Source organism: Marmota monax, unplaced genomic scaffold (assembly GCF_021218885.2).
Source record: "Marmota monax isolate L192 unplaced genomic scaffold, Marmota_monax_Labrador192_F-V1.1 WCK01_AAM20220418_F8-fsc00007, whole genome shotgun sequence".
Classification (NCBI taxonomy): domain Eukaryota; kingdom Metazoa; phylum Chordata; class Mammalia; order Rodentia; family Sciuridae; genus Marmota; species Marmota monax.
Genome location: NW_026692781.1, coordinates 12,987,527 through 13,011,239, shown reverse-complemented (window position 1 = coordinate 13,011,239; position 23,713 = coordinate 12,987,527). Strand labels below are relative to the sequence as shown.

General features: G+C 42.0%; 1 protein-coding gene across 4 annotated transcripts in view; it reads left to right on the top strand.

The window, feature by feature from the left end:
• Ccdc141 (coiled-coil domain containing 141) overlaps positions 1-23,713 on the top strand; it is a 196,143-nt gene that overhangs the window by 117,533 nt on the left and 54,897 nt on the right. For all 4 annotated transcript variants that reach the window (XM_046447264.2, XM_046447263.2, XM_046447265.2 and 1 more), the window contains one exon: positions 3,372-3,544. In XM_046447264.2, the coding sequence (XP_046303220.1) occupies positions 3,372-3,544 (173 nt within the window). The remainder of the gene's footprint in view (positions 1-3,371; positions 3,545-23,713) is intronic.

Genomic DNA, 23,713 nt, shown 5'->3' with positions numbered 1-23,713 from the left:
CCTGGTTTATCTCCTCCTGTTGAATATTCTGCCCTTAATTTTTACTTCCATTATATTAGGAAATGATGCTTTTATCATAGCATTCAGGGATAGAGTGATATCACACATGTGTTTAATGACTTTGTGGCTTCAGTGTCTCAGGCCTGGGAAGATGAGAGCAATGCCTGAAGACACGAAAGTGTCAACAGTGCCCCAGGCCCCCTGGGATGAATGACACACAGCAGGCAGCCTCACCCTCCTCAGTGGCTTTTTAATATGCACTGAATGAATGAATCAAGGTTTGGCAAAACAGCAAATATTTTTGGAGTATTTATTGCATATCTGCCATAATGCCTAGTTAATTTCATAGTTCCTTCTTCTTTCATTTTTAAAACAACAACAAACATATATCTTAAGGTTATACTGGCTTAATAGGAAAACAGAATGGAGTTCAACTTCTAGGCAAGAAGCAACACTTTGGAGTTCTCCATCCTTTTCCCATTCTTACTAGGATCTTGGGAATTATTTAAAGGAAGAAAGGAGAAAATACCCTGACATGTCATCTTTTAATGTAACTCAGGGCTTCTCAATTCCAGTGTGAAGATGTGTCATCTTAATCACTAGTTCACATATCTTAAACTCTAAGGGTGATTTTTAGGGAGAGGATAATTTTGATTGCACCATATTTTTGCTTCAGGCATTGACTTTATAATAAATCCTCGATTAACAAGAGGCTCTGCTTTATTAAAAATAATCAATAAAAAAATTAAAACATAAAACAAAACTTCAGAAACAGTAGTTAATGTCAAGTGATATTTCAATGAACACTAGAAGAATCCAGAAAGTCATCTTCTTTTCTGATGTCGGCATCTTGTTGCATTTGGCTTTGTTGACAACTGCAAGAAGGAAGAAGTATCAGATAAGAAAGAGTTCTTTAGGGTCAAAGTTTCTTTAAAACACTTTCTTTCTGCCAAGCGGGGTGGCACACACCCGTCATCACAGTGGTTGGAAAGGCTGAGGCAGGAGAGTCATGAGTTAAAAGCCAGCCTCAGCAATGGGGAGGCACTAAGCAACTCAGTAAGACTCTGTCTCTAAATAAAATACAAATTAGGGCTGTGGATGTGGCTCAGTGGTTGAGTGCCCCTGAGTTCAATCCCCACTACCCATCTCCTCTAAAAACCCAACTTTTATTCTTTTATAGTCCTATAGTGTAGAAGAAATCTTTCTCTCCATCTTTCTCTGCATCAACCTTTTAACTTTTCTCTGTATCCCTCACCTATAGCAAGGAAAACCAGACATTTAGTTAGAGAAAATAAGTTTAAAAACCCTTCCTTTGCAGCTGGAGGTAGCTTGGTGGTAGCGCACTTGCTTGGCATGTGTGAGGCACTGGGTTTGATCCTCAGCACCACATAAAAATAAATAAAATAAAGGTATTTTTTTAAAGATACAATAAAGTTTAAAAAAAAAAAAAACGAAACCCTACCTTTTTACCCAAGATCACAGCCTTTTTCTGAAATACTCCTTCTTTCTTAAGCTTCCTATTATAACTCTTTGCCATATGAAGCTATAGCCCAGGGTTTAAGAGCAGAACCCTCAGGGCCAAACAAATCGGGTGTAAATCTCAAATCTGTCACTTAGAACTGTGACTTAGTGCAATTTACTTAACCTTCCTGAGACTTGATTTTCCCAATCTTTCCAATCACCCAATAGGGATAACTTCTTGCCCCCACCCCAGGGGATCTTAGAGATGATACACTTGGAACTGAATAGGCATTCGATAATATTTGCTGAATGAATAAAAAGTTATATGTCCCTCATGGTATGGAAGCAGCACATAGTCCATTCTCATTAAACTGAGTCATTATCACTTCTTCTCAGCTGCTAAATAAAGGGGAATGAGCTTGTTTAAACACTCTAAGCAAATAGAGCCGACTTGAGACCTATGAGGACTCTGGTTGGGAGAACAGAATACCCATAGACCAGTTAATATAGCATTTTAGGGAGTCCATTGGAAAATTTCAATTCTAATTCTGCCACTAAGACTTATTTCCTAAGAAGCAGTCAGGTGTTGGGACGTGGGTGCATTTAAACTCTTCCACAACTGTATGTAGCTTTTACGTTTGGCTTAATTGCCTTTCCCAAGAGCCTCCCCTGGTGTCTCTTGGGTCTCAGTAGTACCAGACCCATGAACCCATCTGTTCTCATTTCTCACAGTCTGGGATCCTCCCCAGAGTCTCCTGTGAGGTCTTCCTGCTACATTCCCATGGCCCCTGCCAAGCTCAATGGCTTCCAGCTCAGGAGTGCAGGAAGGCCACATTCCACAGCCCTGGCCTGACTGTGCAGCTATGGGAGCTTTCTGTTATCAGGACGGTTCTTGATATTGGCATGGAGCATTATGCAAGGTGGTTTCTCCCAGTCCTTCTGAAAGGCAACAGAGCTCTTCAGCTTTTCTTTGACTTTCCTAACTCATCTGCTCTCCAGATGAACATCAGAGATGGAATATCAGGAGACCTATGAAGACCACTGCACTCTGCTTCCTGTTCTTACCTCATATTACCACAGACTGATTTCCTTGATGTCATATGCTCCTCTATTTTAATGCCAAGTCAACCTTAAAAGTGAATGGATAACTACTTTTTAACCTGTGTTTATTCTATAAGCATAATACCCTGTACCAGGTAGTTGGGCTGCTAATGCAGGATGAAAATAAAGGAATTTGAAAGTCTTCTCTCAAGACAATATCTTGGTATTCAAGGCTACTTTTTATACGTAATTCTATTTTGCACATCTGAAAAGAAATAGTACCTTGGTCCTCCTCTGTGCACTGCTTTAGCACTAAATTGTAATTTCCTCACTAGGCAGAGGTATGGTATGGAGGGAGTGGGCTGAGGTCTTTGAACAGGCAAGGGAGAAAAGGGAAATTAGTAATTTCCTCCATAGTTCCCTATGGTGTTTCACGTTCACAGTATACTTTATTAGGAAACTTCCTTTTAAGACTGTTACAAAGAAATTGATGTCAGTAAAGGCTATATAATATTTTTTAAATAGCTCAACCCTTATCTGTATCCAGTATAAAATGTGCAAAATATAAACCAGACTCTCCAAATTCCACAGTTTGTAACTGTTTGTGTTGTACAGATACATTCTCAAGGTAAACTGTTTTGGTAATTTCTGGTGTTGACATTTATTTATGCTGAACTAAACTGTGATCAGTTTTCCTAAAGGGAGGCTTAAAACTATACTGCTGTTTTCCAAGGCTACGATAGTTGTTTTTTGGTGATGATTAAACTAATAAATTGAATGGTCCGGTTTAATCGCCAGTGTTTTGTGTACACATGGTTGTAGATTTTCAACTAGAAAAGCAGAAAATAAAAGTCTGTTTTCTTTGGCAGGCATTTGATGTACTTGGAAGAGTTGAAGCTTACCTTAAGCTCCTTAAATCAGAGGGTTTAAGTCTGCCTGTCTTGGCAGCAAGGCATGAGGAATTACACAGAGAAATTAAAGAGTGCACAGCTGATGCTTTGCAAAGGGGCCAAACCTTAATCAGACAAGTAGACTCCTGCAGGTGAGTAAAGCTTCCTTCATCCTCAGTGTAACAAGCTTTTCCACAATTTCCACAACCTGTTAAAAAAATAAGTCGCATGATTTTTTTTTTCTGCTTCTGATGTTGTGCTGCATTATGATATGGCTTAAAAGGATCCATTGAATTTTGGTCACCAGTGATTCCGAAGGCAGCATTGCTCATCGAGAAGTGAGGCTATATTCTGAGCCTGAGGACTTAAATATGCTCAAGCTTTCTCTCTGCATGTTTCTGAGGAGGGAGAAGGAATTGATGAAATAATAAACAGGGCTTTATTTCTCAAGCTTTTCATATCCTAGCATCTTCATAGCATGTCTTTCTCCCTTTAGTTCATGAACCTCAGGTCTATCTATCCCTTTTCCCTTTCTGAAAAGAAAGAAAATTAAGTACAGAATTCTCTTTCGTTCATGATCTTGGTGATTGATCAAGCAAAACCCTAAGTAAAAGATGACTATTAATAACAATAGCTAAACCACATTTATAAACATTAATAAACAATAGCTAAATAACACTTATTGAGGCCTACTATGTGCTAGGCACTGTGCTGAGAGCTTTCAGAGCATTATCTTATTAATCCTCATGGTGACTCTACAAAGCACCGGCTATTAAGGTTTACCTTTTACAAATAAGGTAACTGAGACACAGAGAGCTTAAGTAACTCGCAAAATGTCACATAGACAGTTTGTGACTCAGCCAGACTTTGAATCCAAGTGCATGAGCCCCAGACTTCCTGCTGTCTGTGCTTGGAGAGTCATTTCTTCGAGCATGTTTTGTGAAAGCATCAGTGTGACCTTAGACTTGGGTGGCATGAGGAGAGAAAGGGACCTTGAGAAACAGAAAGAATGCAATAGTAAAGCATGGGAAAGAACTGGTGTTGGAAGACAAAGGGGAGATGACAGAGCAGGAACAGGTTTTGGCTAGGAAGAAATGAAGGCAATCTTACATTTTGGTAGAGAGAAGCTTACATGGATTTGTACAAATGGTTTTCCCTCCTTCATATCTACAGTCACCTTGAAACTAAAAGATATTCAATTTGATGAATAATGATGTAGGTAGAATATGATAAAAAATTGTTTTTCTGCTTAAACCCTTGTTTTACTCTATTTTGATATGTTTAAAAGTGCTGGTTTAAGAGTCTATGTTTAGGAAACTTTCCTTCCAAAAAACCTTCTGAAACTGGACAGAAGGACTGGGCTGTGACTCAGTGGTAGAGTGCTTGCCTAGCATACATGAGGCACTGGGTTTGATCCTCAGCACTGCATACAAAACTAAGCACATAAATAAAGGCATGCTGTCCATCTACAACTACCAAAAAAAAAAAAAAAAAAAAAAGAAAAAAGAAAGAAACTGGACAGAAGTTCAAAGCTAAGCCTAGAAATAATCCAATATCTTCTAGCAAGAGCCAAAATGTTGAGGTGGTAAGGTGGACAATAATTTTCTCCTTTGAAAAACTAACAAGAACAACTGTAGCTACTGAGTATCTTCGCTTCAGCTCCAAGCCATGCACCACATGTCGGTGGGTGTCCATTAAGTTCCAGGGTCTAACATGCTCCTTTCTGGACCCAAATGTGCATACAGGTGCTCCTCCCTCTCCCTTCCCCTGCTGCAGGTCCACTTTCCTGGAATGTATAAGGGACTCAGGATACGCAGAGGATAGACCATGAGGGAGAATAGGCACTTACTGTGCCTGAAATCAGGGTAACTGTTGGAGGTTGATCTGAGTCATGTGATGTCTGCATTAAGTGGAGAGGTCAGCATGGCTGTAATCCTTGGGGAATGATCCAAACTCAATTTAGCCAGTGGATCTGAAAGGACCCGCAGATATGGATGTTATTTCTACTGTCAGGTTACTTGCGCCTGCACAGATATCTGGAGTTCTGTTTTTGTGTTGCTGCTTCCTATATAGTATTCCACTCCACAAATGGTAGTTGCTTGCTTTCTCTGAAGTCTGACCTCTGATCTCTGGGCTCTAGGATTCCCCTCCACCTCTCTCCTGAGCTTTAGTCAGGTAATTACCTCCCAGGCAGTAAACTGATGTGATCACAAGGCTCATCTCTTTTGTTTACCCTTCCCTGAGATCACTGTCCTTTGCTACAGGTTGTTCACTATCTGAAAATCAAGATTTCATACATTTGTCTTTTTCGGGTCATTTAGAACATGAGGGTAAATCCAGTCCCTGCTTTTGGGCTAGAAACAAATCTCTAGTTCAGTTTTGATGCTTCACTCCTAGAGTTGATAAGGTGGCCACCATTTTTTACTGCTAAACTAATCAGTTTTCTCATCTGTAAAACAGAGATTGATAATTTCATAGAATTTTTAACTGAATAAGATAGCACCATTTCTTGCACATAGAAAGCACCCAATAAATAATAAATGCACTAATCAGGATGAGGCAATGCTTTCTTTTCATATATACATAGTTGTAGATGAACATAATACCTTTATTTATTTTTTTTTTATGTGGTGCTGAGTATCAAATGCAGTGCCTCGCATGTGCTAGGCAAGTACTCTTCCACTGAGGTACAACCCCAGCCTAGTAATATTTATTATCAATAGTCAAAAATAAGTGATTTTGTTTTATATTTTTTTTTCTTTTTTTGGGGGGTGCTTTTTTTAACTATTCACTTTCTGTGGTTGCCATATTTATTTACTTGGCTAATTTCATTCTTTGTCTCCTTTATTCTTTCTAGTCTTAATTTTTTTTTTTTTTTTTTTTTTTTTTTTTTTTTTTTTTTTTTTTTTTTTATTTTTTTATTGTTGGCTGTTCAAAACATTACATAGTTCTTGATATATCATATTTCACAATTTGATTCAAGTGGGTTATGAGCTCCCATTTTTACCCCATATACAGATTGCAGAATCACATCAGTTACACATCCATTGATTTACATATTGCCATACTAGTGTCTGTTGTATTCTGCTGCCTTTCCTATCCTCTACTATCCCCCCTCCCCTCCCCTCCCCTCCCCTCCCCTCCCCTCCCCTCCCCTCCCCTCTTCTCTCTCTGCTCCCTCTACTGACATTCGTTTGTCCCCCTTATATTATTTTTCCCCTTCCCCTCACTTCCTCTTGTATGTACTTTTGTATAACTCTGAGGGTCTCCTTCCATTTCCATGCATTTTCCCTTCTCTCTCCCTTTCCCTCCCACCTCTCATCCCTGTTTAATGTTAATCTTCTTCTCCTGCTCTTCGACCCTACTCTGTTCTTAGTTACTCTCCTTATATCAAAGAAGACATTTGGCATTTGTTTTTTAGGGATTGGCTAGCTTCACTTAGCATAATCTGCTCTAATGCCATCCATTTCCCTGTAAATTCTATGATTTTGTCATTTTTTAATGCAGAGTAATACTCCATTGTGTATAAATGCCACATTTTTTTTATCCATTCATCCATTGAAGGGCATCTAGGTTGGTTCCACAGTCTAGCTATTGTGAATTGTGCTGCTATGAACATAGATGTAGCAGTGTCCCTGTAGCATGCTCTTTTTAGGTCTTTAGGGAATAGACCAAGAAGGGGAATAGCTGGGTCAAATGGTGGCTCCATTCCCAGCTTTCCAAGAAATCTCCATACTGCTTTCCAAATTGGCTGCACCAATTTGCAGTCCCACCAGCAATGTACAAGTGTACCCTTTTCCCCACATCCTCGCCAGCACTTGTTGTTGTTTGACTTCATAATGGCTGCCAATCTAACTGGAGTGAGATGGTATCTTAGGGTGGTTTTGATTTGCATTTCTCTGACTGCTAGAGATGGTGAGCATTTTTTCATGTACTTGTTGATTGATTGTATGTCCTCCTCTGAGAAGTGTCTGTTCAGGTCCTTGGCCCATTTGTTGATTGGGTTGTTTGTTCTCTTATTGTCTAATTTTTTGAGTTCTTTGTATACTCTGGATATTAGGGCTCTATCTGAAGTGTGAGGAGTAAAGATTTGTTCCCAGGATGTAGGCTCTCTATTTACCTCTCTTATTGTTTCTTTTGCTGAGAAAAAACTTTTTAGTTTGAGTAAGTCCCATTTGTTGATTCTAGTTATTAACTTTTGTGCTATGGGTGTCCTATTGAGGAATTTGGAGCCCGACCCCACAGTATGTAGATCGTAGCCAACTTTTTCTTCTATCAGACAGCGTGTCTCTGATTTGATATCAAGCTCCTTGATCCATTTTGAATTCACTTTTGTGCATGGCGAGAGAAAGGGATTCAGTTTCATTTTGTTGCATATGGATTTCCAGTTTTCCCAGCACCATTTGTTGAAGATGCTATCCTTCCTCCATTGCATGCTTTTAGCCCCTTTATCAAATATAAGGTAGTTGTAGTTTTGTGGATTGGTTTCTGTGTCCTCTATTCTGTACCATTGGTCCACCCGCCTGTTTTGGTACCAGTACCATGCTGTTTTTGTTACTATTGCTCTGTAGTATAGTTTGAAGTCTGGTATCGCTATACCGCCTGATTCACCCTTCCTGCTTAGCATTGTTTTTGCTATTCTGGGTCTTTTGTTTTTCCATATGAATTTCATGATTGCTTTCTCTATTTCTACAAGAAATGCCGTTGGGATTTTGATTGGCATTGCATTAAACCTGTAGAGAACTTTTGGTAATATCGCCATTTTGATGATGTTAGTTCTGCCTATCCATGAACAGGGTATATTTTTCCATCTTCTAAGATCTTCTTCTATTTCTCTCTTTAGGGTTCTGTAGTTTTCATTGTATAAGTCTTTCACCTCTTTTGTTAGGTTGATTCCCAAGTATTTTATTTTTTTTGAAGATATTGTGAATGGAGTGGTTGTCCTCATTTCCATTTCAGAGGATTTGTCGCTGATATACAGGAATGCCTTTGATTTATGCGTGTTGATTTTATATCCTGCCACTTTGCTGAATTCATTTATTAGCTCTAATAGTTTCTTTGTAGACCCTTTTGGGTCTGCTAGGTATAGAATCATGTCATCTGCAAATAGTGATAATTTAAGTTCTTCTTTTCCTATTTTGATGCCTTTAATTTCTTTCGTCTGTCTAATTGCTCTGGCCAGTGTTTCGAGAACTATGTTGAACAGAAGTGGAGAGAGAGGGCATCCCTGTCTTGTTCCAGATTTTAGAGGGAATGCTTTCAATTTTTCTCCATTCAGAATGATGCTAGCCTGAGGCTTAGCATAGATTGCTTTTACAATATTGAGGTATGTTCCTGTTATCCCTAGTTTTTCTAGAGTTTTGAACATAAAGGGATGCTGTACTTTGTCAAATGCTTTTTCCGCATCTATCGAGATGATCATATGATTCTTATTTTTAAGTCTATTGATGTGGTGAATAACATTTATTGATTTCCGTATATTGAACCAGCCTTGCATCCCAGGGATGAATCCTACTTGATCATGGTGCACAATTTTTTTGATAAGTTTTTGTATCCGAGTGGCCAGAATTTTATTGAGGATTTTTGCATCTAGGTTCATTAGAGATATTGGTCTGTAGTTTTCTTTCTTTGAAGTGTCTTTGTCTGGTTTAGGTATCAGGGTGATGTTGGCCTCGTAGAATGAATTTGGAAGTTCTCCCTCTTTTTCTATTTCCCGAAGTAGCTTGAAAAGTATTGGTATTAGTTCCTCTTTAAAGGTTTTGTAAAACTCTGCTGTATACCCATCTGGTCCTGGGCTTTTCTTAGTTGGTAGTCTTTTGATGGTTTCTTCTATTTCCTCAATTGATATTGGTCTGTTTAGGTTGTCTATATCCTCCTGACTCAATCTGGGCAGATCATATGACTTAAGAAATTTATCTATGCCTTCACTATCTTCTAATTTATTGGAGTATAAGGATTCAAAATAATTTTTGATTATCTTCTGTATTTCTGAAGTGTCTGTTGTGATATTGCCTCTTTCATCCCGTATGTTAGTAATTTGAGTTCTCTCTCTTCTTCTCTTCGCTAGCATGGCTAAGGGTCTGTCGATTTTGTTTATTTTTTCAAAGAACCAACTTTTAGTTTTGTCAATTTTTTCAATTGTTTCTTTTGTTTCGATTTCATTAATTTCAGCTCTGATTTTAATTATTTCTTGCCTTCTACTTCTTTTGCTGTTGTTTTGCTCTTCTTTTTCTAGGATTTTGAGATGAAGTATGAGATCATTTATTTGTTGGTTTTTTCTTTTTTTAAGGAATGAACTCCAAGCAATGAATTTTCCTCTTAGAACTGCTTTCAATGTGTCCCATAGATTCCGATATGTTGTGTCTGTGTTTTCATTAATCTCTAAGAATTTTTTAATTTCTTCCTTGATGTCTTCTATAACCCATTGATCATTCAGTAACCTATTGTTCATTCTCCAAGTGATGTATTCTTTTCCCTTCCTTCTTTTATCGTTGATTTTCAGTTCCATTCCATTATGATCAGATAGGATGCATGGTATTATCTCTACTCCTTTATATTGTCTAAGAGTTTCCCTGTGACATAATATATGATCTATTTTTGAGAAGGATCCATGTGCTGCTGAGAAAAAAGTGTAACTGCTTGATGTTGGGTGGTATACTCTATATATGTCAATTAAGTCTAGGTTATTAATTGTGTTATTGAGATCTATAGTTTCCTTATTCAACTTTTGTTTGGAAGATCTGTCCAGTGGTGATAGAGGTGTGTTGAAGTCTCCCATGATTATTGTATGGTGGTCTATTAGACTCTTGAACTTGAGAAGAGTTTGTTTGATGAACATAGCTGCACCATTGTTTGGGGCATATATATTTATGATTGTTATGTCTTGTTGGTGTATGGTTCCCTTGAGCAGTATGTAGTATCCCTCTTTATCCCTTTTGATTAACTTTGGCTTGAAATCTATTTTATTTGATATGAGTATGGATACTCCTGCTTGTTTCCGAAGTCCATATGAGTGATATGATTTTTCCCAACCTTTCACCTTCAGCCTATGTATGTCTTTTCCTATCAAATGCGTCTCCTGTAGGCAGCATATTGTTGGGTCTTGTTTTGTGACCCATTCTACTAGCCTGTGTCTCTTGATTGGTGAGTTTAAGCCATTAACATTTAGGGTTATTATTGAGATATGGGTTGTTCTTCCAGCCATATTTGTTTATTTATGTTACTAAACATGGTTTGTTTTCCTCTTTGATTATTTTCCCCCCTTTAGTGTCCTACCTCCCACTGTTGGTTTTCATTGTTATTTTCCATTTCCTCTTCCTGTACTGTTTTGCCCAGGATGTTTTGAAGAGATGGTTTTCTAGCTGCAAATTCTTTTAACTTTTGTTTATCGTGGAAGGTTTTAATTTCATCTTCCATCCTGAAGCTTAATTTCGCTGGAAACACAATTCTTGGTTGGAACCCATTTTCTTTCAGTGTTTGAAATATGTTATTCCAGGATCTTCTAGCTTTCAGAGTCTGTGTTGAAAGATCAGCTGTTATCCTGATTGGCTTACCCCTAAATGTGATCTGCTTCCTTTCTCTTGTAGCTTTTAAAATTCTCTCCTTATTCTGTATGTTGGGCATCTTCATTATAATGTGTCTAGGTGTGGGTCTCTTATGATTTTGCACATTCGGCGTCCTGTAGGCTTCTAGGATTTGGGGTTCTGTCTCATTCTTTAAGTCTGGGAAGTTTTCTCGTATTATTTCATTGAATAGATTGCTCAATCCTTTGGTTTGAAACTCTGTCCCTTCCTGTATCCCAATGACTCTTAAATTTGGTCTCTTGATGTTATCCCATATTTCTTGGATGTTCTGCTCATGGTTTCTTAACAGTCTTGCTGAGCTGTCTATGTTCTTTTCAAGTTGAAATACTTTATCTTCATTGTCTGATGTTCTGTCTTCTAAGTGTTCTACTCTGCTGGTAGTATTCTCAATTGAGTTTTTAAGCTGGCTTATTGCTTCCTGCATTTCTAGGATTTCTGTTTGTTTGTTTTTTATAACCTCTATTTCCCTGTGTAGTTGATCTTTTGCTTCTTGGATTTGTTTATGTAATTCATTGTTGAAGTGATCTTTCATTGTCTGATTTTGCTGTCTGATGTCTTCCTTGAGACTCCAGATCATCTGAAGCATGTATATCCTGAATTCTTTATCTGACATTCCATCTGCTGCAGCTATTACCTCTTCTAATGTTGAGTTGACCTGCATTGCTTGTGGTCCTTTCTTTCCTTGTCTCTTCATACTGTTTGCGTTCCTTTCTACTTAGTGAAACTGTTGTGTTATTGAATTTTCCCCCTATATATTTATATTGGTCTTGTATAGTTGCAAAGTCTCCCTCGCAGGCGCGGGCGGCGGCTCTGTCCCACTGCGGGCCGCTAGGCTTCTTCTGTGGGTGGTCACAGTTCTGTCTACTTTGCAGGTGCAGGCAGCGGCACTGCCCCTCTGCAGGCCTCTGGGGCTGTACTGCCAGTGGGTCGCAGGTCCGCCTACCTTGCAGGTGCGGGGGGGAGGGGGGGCGGCTCTACCCTTCCTCAGGCCACTGGGCCTGTTCTGTCTCTCGGTTGCAGGTCTGGCCTGTTCTGATGGTGGTCACAGTTCCACCTACCTGGCAGGCGCGGGGGGTGGGGGGCGGCTCTGCCCCCCAGCAGGCCCCTGGGCCTGCTCTGTGCGTGGTCACAGTTCCCTCTACCTTGCCGGTGCAGGGGGAGGGGGCGGCTCTGCCTCCCAGCAGGCCGCTGCTCCTCTTCTGCCAGTGGGTCGCAGGCCCGCCTACCTTGCAGGAGTGATTGGAAGCTCTGTCCTGCCGCGGGCCACTCGGCCTTTTTCTGTCGGTGGTCACAGTTCCACCTACCTGGCAGGCGCGGGGGGTGGGGGGTGGCTCTGCCCCTCAGCAGGCCGCTGGGCCTGCTCTGTGCGTGGTCACAGTTCCCTCTACTTTGCCGGTGCAGGGGGAGGGGGCAGCTCTGCCTCTCAGCAGGCCGCTGCTCCTCTTCTGCCAGTGGGTCGCAGGCCCGCCTACCTTGCAGGAGTGATTGGAAGCTCTGTCCCGCCGCGGGCCACTGGGCCTTTTCTGTCGGTGGTCACCTGGCAGGGGCGGGGGGTGGTGGGTGGCTCTGCCCCTCAGCAGGCCGCTGGGCCTGCTCTGTGCGTGGTCACAGTTCCTTCTACCTTGCAGGTGCAGGGGGAGGGGGCGGCTCTGCCTCTCAGCAGGTCGCTGCTCCTCTTCTGCAGGTGGGTCGCAGGCCCGCCTACCTTGCAGGAGTGATTGGAAGCTTTGTCCCGCCGCGGGCCACTGGGCCTTTTCTGTCCGTGGTCACAGTTCCCCTACCTGGCAGGCGCGAGGGATGGGGGGCGGCTCTGCCCCTCAGCAGGCCGCTGGGCCTGCTCTGTGCGTGGTCACAGTTCCCTCTACCTTGCCGGTGCAGGGGGAGGGGGCGGATCTGCCTCTCAGCAGGCCGCTGCTCCTCTTCTGCAGGTGGGTCGCAGGCCTGCCTACCTTGCAGGAGTGATTGGAAGCTCTGTCCCACCGCGGGCCACTGGGCCTTTTCTGTCGGTGGTCACCTGGCAGGGGCGTGGGGTGGGGGGTGGCTCTGCCCCTCAGCAGGCCGCTGGGCCTGCTCTGTCCATGATCACAGTTCCCCTACCTGGCAGGCGCGAGGGGTGGGGGGCGGCTCTGCCCCTCAGCAGGCCGCTGGGCCTGCTCTGTGCGTGGTCACAGTTCCCTCTACCTTGCCGGTGCAGGGGGAGGGGGCGGCTCTGCCTCTCAGCAGGTCGCTGCTCCTCTTCTGCCAGTGGGTCGCAGGCCCGCCTACCTTGCAGGAGTGATTGGAAGCTCTGTCCTGCCGCGGGACACTCGGCCTTTTCTGTCGGTGGTCACCTGGCAGGGGCGGGGGATGGGGGGTGGCTCTGCCCCTCAGCAGGCCGCTGGGCCTGCTCTGTGCGTGGTCACAGTTCCCTCTACTTTGCCGGCGCAGGGGGAGGGGGCGACTCTGCCTCTCAGCAGGTCGCTGCTCCTCCTCTGCCGGTGGGTCGCAGGCCCGCCTACCTTGCAGGAGTGATTGGAAGCTCTGTCCCGCCGCGGGCCACTGGGCCTTTTCTGTCGGTGGTCACCTGGCAGGGGCGGGGGGTGGGGGGCGGCTCTGCCCCTCAGCAGGCCGCTGGGCCTGCTCTGTGGGTGGTCACAGTTCCCTCTACCTTGCCGGTGCAGGGGGAGGGGGCGGATCTGCCTCTCAGCAGGCCGCTGCTCCTCTTCTGCAGGTGGGTCGCAGGCCTGCCTACCTTGCAGGAGTGATTGGAAGCTCTGTCCCACCGCGGGCCACTGGGCCTTTTCTGTCGGTGGTCACCTGGCAGGGGCGTGGGGTGGGGGGTGGCTCTGCCCCTCAGCAGGCCGCTGGGCCTGCTCTGTCCATGATCACAGTTCCCCTACCTGGCAGGCGCGAGGGGTGGGGGGCGGCTCTGCCCCTCAGCAGGCCGCTGGGCCTGCTCTGTGCGTGGTCACAGTTCCCCTACCTGGCAGGCGCGAGGGGTGGGGGGCGGCTCTGCCCCTCAGCAGGCCGCTGGGCCTGCTCTGTGCATGGTCACAGTTCCCTCTACCTTGCCGGTGCAGGGGGAGGGGGCGGCTCTGCCTCTCAGCAGGTCGCTGCTCCTCCTCTGCTGGTGGGTCGCAGGTCCGCCTACCTTGCAGGAGTGATTGGAAGCTCTGTCCCGCCAAGGGCCGCTGGGCCTTTTCTGTCCGTGGTCACAGTTCCCCTACCTGGCAGGCGCGGGGGGTGGGGGGCGGCTCTGCCCCTCAGCAGGCCGCTGGGCCTGCTCTGTGCGTGGTCACAGTTCCGTCTACTTTGCCGGTGCAGGGGGAGGGGGCGGCTCTGCCTCTCAGCAGGTCGCTGCTCCTCTTCTGCAGGTGGGTCGCAGGCCCGCCTACCTTGCAGGAGTGATTGGAAGCTCTGTCCCGCCGCGGGCCACTGGGCCTTTTCTGTCCGTGGTCACAGTTCCCCTACCTGGCAGGCGCGAGGGGTGGTGGGCGGCTCTGCCCCTCAGCAGGCCGCTGGGCCTGCTCTGTGCGTGGTCACAGTTCCCTCTACCTTGCCGGTGCAGGGGGAGGGGGCGGATCTGCCTCTCAGCAGGCCGCTGCTCCTCTTCTGCAGGTGGGTCGCAGGCCTGCCTACCTTGCAGGAGTGATTGGAAGCTCTGTCCCACCGCGGGCCACTGGGCCTTTTCTGTCGGTGGTCACCTGGCAGGGGCGTGGGGTGGGGGGTGGCTCTGCCCCTCAGCAGGCCGCTGGGCCTGCTCTGTCCATGATCACAGTTCCCCTACCTGGCAGGCGCGAGGGGTGGGGGGCGGCTCTGCCCCTCAGCAGGCCGCTGGGCCTGCTCTGTGCGTGGTCACAGTTCCCCTACCTGGCAGGCGCGAGGGGTGGGGGGCGGCTCTGCCCCTCAGCAGGCCGCTGGGCCTGCTCTGTGCGTGGTCACAGTTCTCTAGTCTTAATTTTTATGTGCATGTTGTTTTTCAAAGGTAAACTCATTATTTTGCTTTCAAGAGGCAGACTGGATCTTGGCAGTAAAAACAATCATCATAAATATTTGAAGAAACTTGATTTAATTCTTTTTTGAGGGGGTACTGGGGATTGAACTCAGGGGCACTCAACTACTGAGCCACATCCCCAACCCAAAATTTTGTATTTCATCTAGAGACAGGGTCTCACTGAGTTGCTTAATGCCTCGCCTTTGCTGAGGCTGGCTTTGAACTCATGATCCTCCTGCCCCAGCCTCCTGAGCTTCTAGGATTACAGGTGTGTGCCACTGCACCCAGCTCTATTTAATTCTTAGGTAACTGGATTAAAAATAATTGGTAGCATGTTTTCTGTCAATATCTTAAAATTCAAGCTTTCGTGGAAGTTTCAAGGTATTTGATTGCCCTGAAATTACATAGATTTTATAAGTCACTGCTACTTCCATTTTGCCAGAAGGAACTGAAGGTAAAGTGAAATTGTTTCTTGACAAAGGACGTTTTTGATTCAGAAGGTAGATGCAGAATAAAAATCCATTAAAAGCTGAATTGAAATGCATTAGAATCTCAGTTGCAAACTAGAGTGCTAAGTGGCGACTGACCTCAATCCTGGGCATTCCATCTGGGCCTTGATTTCCTTCCTTATCTAATGATCTATTGGCTAATGGACCTGGGTTCCCATCTAAGAAAAGAAGCAGACCCGAAGATGGAAATTTAAAGTTGTAGTCAATTCAGGAGAGAATGTGGAATTTAGAATGGTGGGGATGGAAATCAATGTAAATTTCAACAGAACAAAATGGTTTCCTAGACTTCTGGGTGTCAGCATCATGACCAGAACACAAAATACCAAGGTTCCTGTTACGGGACGTTTGAAAACGTGCATGTAGAAGAAACTCAGGACCTCATGTCAGAGGAATTTTATTTCATGAGTCTGAGAGCTGGAACAATGATACAATTTTTGAAAACTCTCTGAACCTCAGTTTTCTCATCTGTAAAACAGAGATTGATAAATTCATAGAATTTTTAACTGAATAAGATAGCACCATTTCTTGCACATAGAAAGCACCCAATAAATAATTACTTCACTTTTTTTAAAAACTTCTATACAAAGAGCTTCAGACAAAATTCTAAGAACCACAGGTTGTTTCAAATGATTACAACAGAGTGAGCTGTACCAAATTGTCATGTTCATTTTAATTAACTGGGAAGGTTACGATTAAAATAGAGAAGAATAACATGTATCTTAAGGTAACAACAAACATAATTAAGTATTGGAGCAGGTAGGAATTTCAGGGGTCCTATAATCTGATTTTTTTAACTGATGAAAGGACCTCAGCCGGGTGCGGTGGTGCATGCCTGTAATTCCAGTGTCTCAGGAGGCTGGGATAGGAGAAATGTGAGTTCAAAGCCAGCCTCAACAATGGAAAGGCACTAGACAACTCAGGGAGACCCTGTCTCTAAATAAAATACAAAATAGGGCTGGGGATGTGGCTCAGTGGTTGAGTATCCCTGAGTTAAATCCCCAGTACCAAAAAAAAAAAAAAAAACCTCAGAAATTCAGTTTTCTGAACTAAAGCTTTCTCAGTATATATGAAACCTTTGTCATTGCTGTTCTGTAATCACCATTGTATTAGGAACAGACTCACGCTATTTTTCTCTCCTGAAATACATTTGAAGTTGGAGCAGCCTCACAGAGTAAATAGTGGTTATTTTTATATTTCCTTACTTTTTCTATGTCTGGCCTATAATCAGATGATAATTCTGAGTTAAGTTGCTTTTATCTTTACAGAGTATAATATCTGTCACATAACCTAATTATCCCTTAATGTTAATGATATTTTAGTGTATTCCTTTGTATTGGGTTATGATGCAAGTTACCTGTTATCGTATGTGAGAATGGCACACAGAGACTCTACAAGTTTGCAAGCCCTGGGTTCTGGCCTTCCTCACATCTCTTTCTTTTCTGGCCTTCCTCATCTCTTTCTTGGCATCCTCCTCCAGCACTGAGTCTAGCAATAGACCAAACATCGATGGCTCCCAAGAAGAATTCTGTAGTTTTGAAGCCACAGGAAGCTGTGGTGATTGGAAGTGCTGATCCTAGGACCTTGTTTGAGGGCAAAGTTTTCCAGAGGGACTCCTTTTTTTTTCCCTCAAGTACAGCTACTAATTCAGAGCTCAAAAACATGGAAACACCCAGCAGGACCAGGCAACCTTATGAAGTATTCATTTGCCTTTCCTCTTTGCTAAAATTAATTTAGGATTTATGAGTAAAATTATATCAGTTCAATTTCTGTCCCAAAATAAAGATGATACCTGTGTTCATTATGCCTTTTCATGGTGGATTTAGGCTTCTAAGTCTCATTTTGCTTTGTTTTAACTTTAAATATTACATGTTGTGATCCAAAACTTATTAATTTCTCAATGTAAATTCTTTAAAAAATTTTTTAACTCCAAATGATTAAATTTTTATAATGCCACTTTAGAATTTACTGGACCAATTCAAATGTTTTTATCATAATAGAGTACCCTACAATTATTTGGCTTAAACATGTTTTTCAAGAACAATGATTATCAATCTGCTAAACTGATTTCTGTTAAGCACTGCACAATAAGCTAACTTGTTTTTTTTTTCTTTTTCTTTTTTTTTTTAGTGTATAAATTATATGTTTTACTTTTGAATTTAGCAATAGATATTTCCAAATGTAATTCTTTTTTAAAAATTTGTTCTAATTAGTTATACATGACAGTAGAATGCATTTTGATACATATCAATGTAAATTCTTTAATGTATTTTCATGTAAAAACAGGAGTTAATCAGGATTTTGCTTCCTCTCCCGAATATTTTGATTTCTGTTGGTTACCACTGTTTCCCTTGGTTGATATTATGGATGTTAATGAACTCAGGACAGAACATGGTCTTTGATTATTCATCCAAAAATAGTTTAGGTGCTCTTGAGCATCTAATGTGACAGGTGAAGTGTCTGTCCTCATATTGCTGCTTCTATTCTACTGGAAAGAAGGAAACAACTAACACATAAAAAAGGGAGGTGCTCTTATGTAGCAATGAGAACTACCAGCCTATAGAAAAGCAAAATGGGAAGAGAGTGAGTGCAGGGAGAGGACTGCAGCAGACCCTGGAGTCAAGGGAGAACTCCAAAAGGAGAAGAGGCTGCCATGCAAATAGCTGGGGGATGAGTGGACCCTACAGAGCAACAGAAGAGCATAACAGAAAGAAGGACAGTGTGGCTGAAGGACAGGGCTGCAGGGGGCAAGGGCCTAACACAAGAACAGAGAGTTGGGCAGCACTTGAACTGTGTTCAAAGGCTTGTTAACAATAATGGAAAACACCTGTGTGTTTAATTCATTCATTAATTTAATCCTCACTCTCATGGTAGGTACCACTATTACTAATTTCCCTGTTTTGTGGAGAAATTCAGCATCTTGCACCTGTTCCTCAGCAGTTAAAGGTAAAGTGAGTATTGGAATGTCAGCCTCAACTGCTCTGTTAGGTTGCTAGCTCTATCTGGGTCTTTATCTTCTTTTTTTTAACTTCAATCAATGACAAGGAACCTGGTTGCGTGGTGGATCTGGATTCATTTGTACTCTAGTGTGCTAAAGATGTACTGCGTCTGTCTTCTAGTTTCAACTCAAGTCCCAACTTCTCTGGACTTTTTCTCTTTCAGTTTATTTAAAAAATTACTGAACATACTTAAAAGCATCTTGGCCCCTGAGCCTCAGGGGGCCAGTCCAAGCTATGGCCCCAATCTCTAGAACCTCAGTGAAGGAGCCATATAGCAAGAGTGTGCACCAGGCACAAGGAGCCAAGGACACAGTGAGTGCTGGAGATATTGCTGCAGAGAAAGGAGACACAATGCCAAGCTCTGGGATCAGGACAGGACAAGAGAAGGAGTGGGATTGATGGAGAGGGTAATGAATGGTAGTGAAATTTGGAAGGTGGAGATGAGTATAGGGTCTGTATCTTTAAGCCAAGATGAACAGAATCTACACCCACTACATAATACTTTCTTTGAATTTCTTTACATTTCTCATATCTACCTTGTAGCTTCTTTTATATATAAAGTGTGTGTGGGGTGTGTGTGTGTGTGTGTGTGTGTGTGTGTGTGTGTATATATATATTTAAATTTTCTTCATTGTAGATGGACACAATACCTTTCTTTTATTTATTTTTTTTAATGTGGTGCTGAGGATTGAACCCAGTGCCTCACATGTGTGAGGCAGGCGCTCTTCCACTGAGCCACAACCCAAGCCCCTTGTGGCTTCTTTTTTCATTTGGTACTGTTCTAAGTCATTCATAGTTGTTTACTTGTGGCAATATCATCACATTGAGACCATAATATTAACTTGCAAGCCTAAACCAACCAGGAAACCTCTTTTATCATTAACATTACACACCAGGTGACTTGATATGAACTGGGACTGGCATGTTATCAAAGAAAGCCCCTATCATACTGAACATATATACCAGAGATCTTAAGTGGAAAAGAAACAAAAGTAATCCCCACCCTCCAACCTAACAAAGAAATGAGTTAGAAGAATATTTCAAGGCAGTGTCTTTACAATGTGGTGCTGAGTGGATACTAGTGAAACCCAAATCATATATATGGCTTTATGGGTAGTAGGAGGACTGCAAACTAAACCCCAAACCAAACTTTTTGGCAGGAAATACACCAAAATATGTGTGTTTTTTTTTAATTTTCCAAATTATCTGAAATGAATGTATTTATTTGTTTAGCTCTTGTTGTATGTTTTTGTCTGAGTATGTCATAAATAAGAAAATCTCAAGAAATGTCTTTTAAATATGGCTTTTCTGCTGTTCCTCTTATAAGAAAACCTCAGTCTCTCTCACACAGTCTTTCATGATTTTCATTCCTGGCTCTTCCTGTTGCCTGCTCAGTGAGACCTTAGGATGAATTTTCTTTTTAAATTTTCCCTTTGTTTCCATTTGTTGATTTTTCCCCTTAGTTTTAGTAGTTATGTTGTTTTCATTTCTAGGATTTTAATTTTTTTTCCAGATCCAGTTTTGTTTTTATTTCTGTCTGTTTTTGTTTAAGAGTTTCTTGTTATTTAATTGTGAATGTTGATTTTTCCTTTATCTCCAATGAGCTCAGAGGTATTTATTTTCAAATTGCTCTCCTTATTTTCATTCCAGCTTGAGTACATTCATCTCTTGATGGTCGAGTGTTTTAGGATTGCTTTTTCTTGTATGTTTGAGATGTTGCATTATGCGCTCATTTGGAAGGGGAGGGGCTCGCACTTTGGCTATCTTGCTTGCTTTCTTCTTTCCTCTTTGCTCTTTTCTTCTCACCAGCTTTTCAGTGGTTTCCCCCTTGATTCACAGTACACAGTGTCCAGAATCAGTCTTCTATCATGTGATCAGGGTCATATAGGAGCCCATGCAGATACTGTGGCTCTCAGAGATGTGATCAGGAAACCAGGAGAGAAGAGATGGCTTGGTGCAAATCCTGACTGCACTGCTAGGTATAAGCCATGGCTCCAGTAGCAGGTGGCTGCATTTTTCAGTCTCCTTTAACAGTGAAGGAGAATCATATCCCTGTTACCGATTTCAGGTAGAATCCTAGTTACGGCACCCTTTGCACAGGACACATATGCTGGTCTCTGTGGCCTCAGGAATGGAACTTTGAGCCATCTCTATATGATCTGGACCCAATCCCAGAGCCCGGTGGCTTCAGCTCCACTTCTTACTGTTTCTTCTTTGTTATGTATATATACAACAGTGTGTGTGTGTGTGTGTGTGTGTGTGCGCGCGCATGTGCATGCTGTGATTTGTTTGGTGTAGAGAGGTTATCAAATAACTTAAAAATTGTTATAAAACATGCATTTCATGTCTACAGTTCAAATGATATTTTTTCAAAGAAGGATTCAAACTAGACAATAGCAGCTGTTTCCTCCAAAATAAACACAGGCGTAAACATGAAGGGACAGTGTTCGGGTTCCTGGTGAAAGAAACAGAAAGCTAAAGACAAGGAAGACTTTTTTCCATCTTCCAAGTATAATTTGTCCACAGACAGAAAGAAAAATATGGTCAGCTGATCCCTTTTGATGAGACAGAGTAAGCTGTCAAGTACTTACCATCTGGTTTAGCTCCTAATCCAGATGGGCTGCCAATAGTAATTTATGAAAGGGGTGAAAGTAAGTTGCCATTTTCCAGAAAGAATCATTAGAACATATTAACATTGGGATTTGCTCCTTCCCCTGCCCTGATTTGTGACAGATAAGATAGGGCAACTGCTTTCCTACAGTAAATAGAACAGCCTATTCTTGAACCAGAAGTCAATGTGTCTTTGCTTCTTGAGAGAAAAAAAAAAATCATTTTTCTTTTCCCTTCCTTTCTCTCTGTTGGCTCCCAGTATGGAGCTTCTAACAAATGTCGAAGGAAGCCTCCACAGTCTGTTGTTTCTGAGTATTAGAAAGTCAAAGTCAACATCAGGAATAATCTGATGCACCCCATGCTACTGATAGGCACAACTTAATCCTTTCTTACAGGGAAAGCCCAAAGGTCAGTCCAGTGCAGATCATAGGCCATGGATGATTAGATCTGGACTAGCCCCTGCCACTCCAACTCCCAATCAGATGCACATAAGCAATGTTGCTTCAGAATCAGAACAGGGTAACAGGGTACCATATTTTGTTCTACCACATTTCTGTTACTCATCATCCGTCCTTGTCCCATCATTAATTTAATGTGACTGTGAAGTAACAGAACTCATTGCTGGTAACAGATGGAATTCTATTTCTTTATTTTCAGTTCACATAAGAATTGCTGGCAAATTGTGAAGTCAGATCTTTCCTTTGATCAAGCCACTTGCTCTTCAAGCATTGAGGAAATTGCCAATATGTATGCTATGCATGTTTTAAAAATGTTTTAGAATGGTGAAAATTAGAGTCTGGAATCAAGCCTATAAATTTTCTACCTGAAAATGATCAGGCCTAGAATAGGGGCTGGTTATAATCTGCAGATTAAGGTTTTACTGAGGAAGAATAGAAAAGACCATAGTAGCTCTGAGACTAGGAATGGGATGGATATATGCCAACTGAGAAATTGGGGAAAAGGAAGAGATTACTATCAATCATACAGAGATGAGCTAGTTGGGACATAGAGGGAAACAGGAACTAGTTAAGGTGAGAAGGATGATTGGGAGCTTCTCATACCTAGGAAGGAGGATAGGCCACAAGTAGGATGGCAATAATGGACAGGTAGTACTGCATAGCAGAAGAATTCAGTCTTTTCTCCTAAGGCTATGAATAGATGAGAGTTAAGTATCAGATGAACTAAACTGTATATGACAAACTCGGTTAAATCCAACTATAAATGCTAAAGCATACCAGAGAAGAAATGAGGCAGTCTTTACACAGTCTAAAGTCACCAGGGGCATGGCTTAGTGGTGGAGTGCTTACCTAGCATGTGTAAGGCCCTGGGTTTGATTAGCACAGCAAAAAAGAATAAATAGACAAGCCTGACGTTTGTAAGTGGCCAAAAGTGCAAAGCCATCATTATTTGAAAACTATTGGTCACTGTTATCAGTGACATTTTAAATACGGTAACTGTGTATATATATGTTTTCCCATCCTTAAATCTCTATATTCTCTTCACTTAAATATTGATCTGACTGTACTTTATTTAATTTTAAATTGTGCATTAATCTTCTGCTACTTATAAGTCTATATGCTCAGGGCTACAAGAGATAGAAGAATGAATAAGATACCATCTTTTTTCACTTAATGAATTTACAATGTAATTAATAGAGTGCATAATAAGTAACAAATCACCACAAAATAAAACAGAGCCTCCTACGTCATTGAAAAACAAAAGCAGAAAGAGTTCTATTTGGTTGGTTATGGTTTATCTAAATTAAAATAGTACATTGCTTAAAAAACCAGTATTTTTTACTGAAGGAACGTTTTATTTCCTATTTCCACTACATTGTTATCCTCATTCCATTTTCTTTGCTGGAGGCACCAGCAAGACCTGTAATTTGGACAAGGTACCACGCCCCTCTAGCGGCCACTTTGAAAACAACAGGCAGACATTGCATTACCTAGAGAAGCCAGCCAATTTCAAGAGCACGTCAGCCAGGCCTATGCTGTTTGTATGATAGCCAATAACACTCAATAAAGGAAAGTTAATTCTAGAGGAAAAATGCCCCTCACCCTATGTCATGTGTCACAGACTCAGATAAGGTACTGTAAGGTGGTAGAGTGTGAACTCTGAGATCGATGAATAAATCCTGGCTCTGCCAATTCATAACTGGTCAACTTTCTGAGCATCTGTTCTCAGCCTGCCCATAAGTAAAATGAGGATAGTGATTATAGTTCAAAAACATATGGGGTAGGGTTGTTGGATAATTAGAAAAGACACTATTTGAGACATTAAGAACGGTACCTTATCACAGTAAGATTTCAATAATGACTTTTATTAATTATAATTATAGTATCTTATGGTAAAAACAAAACCAGTATCATCTGAATTTTCTAAAATTAAGATATTAAATTAGTCATTAATTCAAAAAATTAAATATAATAAGTGTATATATTTGGGTATTTAAGAAACCTGACTTTAAGTCAGGTCTTTCCTACTTAGTAGCTGTGTGTCTGTAAGGCAAATTATCTCACCTCTGGAGCTTCGATTACATTGGCTAAAAATTTGGAGTTATTGGTACCTTTCGAAGTGACATGTTTGCTACAAGAATTTATTAAGTAGTGGCTGTTATTAAAATTATATGCAAAGCTGTCAGAATCAC